Genomic DNA, 3,896 nt, shown 5'->3' with positions numbered 1-3,896 from the left:
GCAGCTTGAGTCTGCGCGAAATAATAAAGCAGAAATGTTTCTGCGATTTGCAGAAACGTACAACGCTCATATTTGCGATTGTGTCAAATTAGTGATTGTGTTAATTAGACATTTTCTTAAACTGTCAGAGTGTTTAGCTCTCAGGGCCGCAGCACTGAAAGGGTTAAACGCTCTGTAATTTAGAGCAGACTTTAATTTTAGAAACGACTTCATTTCTATCAAACTCGCAGCATCAGCCGGGTCACAGAGATCACTTCTTCATATCGAGATATTTCTAAAATAACACATATTTAAGAAATTTAACTTTCTCTGAAAAATAACTTCACTGTTGCTGGTAAAAAAAACAAACACCAAAGGTCCAAAAACCGCAAACATGAAAACTATGAGAAACACGTTTTATTGATCCCTCCATCATAAACTAACAGGGTTTCACAGCCTTTGTCCTCCAATCACGAACGGGCTACAGGTCATATGACGGCTCTGTCACGTGACCTCTCTCTTCAGGTTCGTCCTCGAAGGCTCCCGGTGGAATTTCAGACCTCGGAGCGAACTCCACGTCTCTTTTACTGCCGCTTAGATCGGATCGTAACACACAAACAGGATCTAAAGCTCAGCTCCGTTTTTACAAAATGTACAAATTATTACAAAAAATGTTGCGTCCCTCTACTTTTTTTTCAGTAGCAAAAGCAATACGTCTGCCACCATGTTTGTGTAAAACCGTCCAGTTGGCTGGAAAATTTTGGCATTGTTTCTGCAAACCATGACTTTTTCGTGTTTTTCACGCTTCAATGTAGTTTCAGGTGTTTTTGCTTTCGACAGCCAAACATTAAGTGACTAAATGGTTAATTCTTGGATGTTTCTCAGATTTTAGCACAATTCAAAGATTTCTACAATTTTAGCACATTTTTGGTTTTCAGCATGTTTCTAGGATTTTAGGTAGTTTCTCAGATTTTAGTACTTTCCACGGATTTCAGGACATTGCTTGGATTTTAGGACAATTCTCTGGATGTTTCTTGGATTTTCTCCTTCTGGACTTACAGCATTTCTTGAATTGCCTAACGTTTCTCAGATTTTAGGACATTTCTCGGATATTAAGATGTTTTTTGGATTACGTAGGATTTTTTATTTGCTACATAATAGCATACAAATGTAAACATATCCGTGGTTTGCAGAAATGTACAACGCAAATATTTACACTTTACTTACATGTAGAGTAATTACAACAGAACATTCGTCAAACAAACCAACAAAACAGCATCAAACAATGTACAAAACATTTAGTTGAGGCACAAAAATGCCCAAATCCAAAAGGCTAAAAATAAACAATTCTCTCAAGAACACTTTTAGCGTTGAAAAATATAAAAAAAAATTCCATCTAGAAATCGTCGTTTTCAACTTGAAACAAAACTCATAAATAAAAAAAAAGGAAATACTTTCTCTCGACGATTAAATTAATAAATCAAATATACAAAAGGATTCATTAAAACGTTATTTACACATCTATACAGAAACATTCCACATCTTCTTCATACTGACTCCCGCAAAAATAAATATATCTCCAAACTGGTCGACCGCTGCTGCACGACGAGGCAGCTGCACGACGAGGCAGCTGCACATTCGGGAACAAACTCGCTCATGAAGCAAAGAAACTTTTAGCGTCGTCCAGATTCTGTTCGAAGGCGTCCACAAGCTCGGAGATCCAGCCAACCGCCGTGGAGCGTTCGCACCAGCGTCGTGAATTAAACAGCAAAAATCGGTCCTGACATCGCGTCTGGGAACAAAGAAAACGAGCAGAAATCATCCCGCTGGTTACACGATAAACTCCGTCCTGTTTGCGCTCTGCGTCTGCAGCTGCCTGTTGTCCTGCTTGCTGGTCCAGTGCGGCGGTTTGCCCGTCGAACGCTGGAGGGGTCGTTCCTCCCAGTCCACCAGTGAATACGCCGGCGGCGCCCGGGTAAACCTCGCCTTCTGCAGCCTCTTGTCCATCTCGTCCTCGTCCGATTGGCTACCGGCGTCCGACCTCCGGATCTTGGCGTTGACGGCGTTCTTGTCCTCGCAGAGATGGTGGTGCAGGAGGAGGTGGTGGTCTCGGTGGTTGGGGGGGTTTTTCTCGATGGGGTTCTTGATGTGGTTGAGCTGCTCGCGGGCGGCGCTGACGCTGTTGTGGAGTGCGTTGTTGTCCTCGGCCGCCGGCGCCAATGACGCCGCCAACTGCGTGCTGACTCCCGTGTGGGCGCTCTGCTTCCTCCGCCTTCTCACGCACCACAGCAACATGGAGGCGATCGCCAACGCCCAGACGGCGATCACGGTGGACACCAGCAGGGGCACGAGGCGGTCTGATGGACGGACAGGAGGTCAGAGGTCAGAGGTCAGAGGACTGTGCACATCGTCTCGTTATCGTTTGAAGGAAATCTGGCCAAAAGTGTAAATAAAGAAACAGCCCTGACATTTTGGGAATTTGTTTCCTGCTTTAGCCAACGAGAAGAAGGATACCAGCTCAGCGTTCACACACCTTTTAAGGATAAATCGCCAGGACTTTTCCAGGACTTTTTCATGACTTTTCCAGGACTTTGAGGCAAATTCTAAAGACCAAACATTCTCTGACACGACCATCGGTACTTTTCAATACTATACAACAGATTTTAAATATATATATAAATTATTTTAAAAAATGAATAATTCAGAACAGGAACAAAACTGAATATGCAAATATAACCTGGGGACTGTAAAAATGACTTTTTTCAACATTTCCTTAAAAAAGTTTGACAATTTTTAAAGAAAAAAGGTGATTTTTTAAAAAGAAAACATGGTTTGAACATGTTTTCCACCTTTGACATTATTTATTTAAATCTTTGTCTCTTCTCTCTTTTTGCTGATTTAAAATGAAAATTTCAGCTCCTCTGAACGCTTCGAAATGCAGCGCTGAAACTCACTGAGGAAAACTGAAGGACTGAAGGAAAAGGCCTCTTGTTTTCGCCTCATTTTGCTGTTTTTTCCAGGTTTTTGGTTATCGGGCTAATGAAATCAAAATGAACCCAAACTGTGGTCCCTCGTCTGCTCGGGATAAACTCAAACGCCATCAGATGGCGGCAGCGTGAAGCTCTGGAGAAGGTTAAAAACAGTAAGTGCTCCTCTATATTTAGACGATTCTGTCAAACTACGGTTCCTAAAGTCCAGAATGAAGAAAATAAAGAGGAGAGATGATGTTTGATGTTTCCGCTCGGCGGCTCACCGTCGGGGTCGCCGCTCTGTCGTCTCTGGATCCGGACCTCGGCGATGGCGCTGATGATGGTGCTGTTGGCGCTCCTCCTGCCGACCAGATCCATGATCCTGTCGGTGATTTCCCTGACGAAGGTCAGACCGCTCGGCTGGTCGTCTGTCGACTGAAACATCAGCACACAAACTCCATTATGGTCCGTTTATCTAAAGAAACGCTGCGGCCGTCCGATCGCTGATTCACTGAGTCACAAAAAGCTTTTCCACTCTGGACGCATTTGGATTTCTCTGGCGGCAGCAGCGACAGTTCAGCTTCTTATCTGCTCCTTCGCCACGAAATCTGGACTAATGTGCTGCACTGGAAACCATCAGAACCAGATCACATCAGCTGAGGACAGATTTACAGTCATAACACCACCACTTTTGTCCTACAGCTGTGATACTCAACTCACGGCCCGCGGGACAAATCTGGCCCCTGACAGGGCCCCCGGTGGCCCCCCAAAACACTGATTCACACTGTGAATCGTTTTTGTCCTTTTAGTCTCTATAAGGTGTCAAAGAGCATAAAACTGCATCAAAATGGAGCTTGTTGATCAAAAAAGAGCCAGAGGAGGATCCCCCACACCCCCGACAGAGGACACAGCTGAGACACTGATGTCCTAAAATCATAGAAACGTCCT

General features: G+C 44.1%; 1 protein-coding gene across 1 annotated transcript; it reads right to left on the bottom strand.

Moving 5' to 3' along the window:
* Positions 1-962: 962 nt before the first annotated feature.
* Positions 963-3,422, bottom strand: LOC121966454 (protein jagged-1a-like). The gene is made up of 2 exons (XM_042516546.1): positions 3,233-3,422; positions 963-2,336 (listed from the first exon to the last, which is right to left on the bottom strand). Exons 1-2 carry the CDS (start codon positions 3,390-3,392, stop codon positions 1,810-1,812), a joined length of 687 nt encoding a protein of 228 aa, XP_042372480.1. The 5' UTR covers positions 3,393-3,422; the 3' UTR covers positions 963-1,809.
* Positions 3,423-3,896: the final 474 nt, after the last annotated feature.

Source organism: Plectropomus leopardus, unplaced genomic scaffold, assembly GCF_008729295.1.
Source record: "Plectropomus leopardus isolate mb unplaced genomic scaffold, YSFRI_Pleo_2.0 unplaced_scaffold24657, whole genome shotgun sequence".
Lineage (NCBI taxonomy): Eukaryota > Metazoa > Chordata > Actinopteri > Perciformes > Serranidae > Plectropomus > Plectropomus leopardus.
The sequence above is the reverse complement of the archived record's forward strand: the minus strand, read 5'-3'. Positions and strand labels throughout refer to the sequence as shown.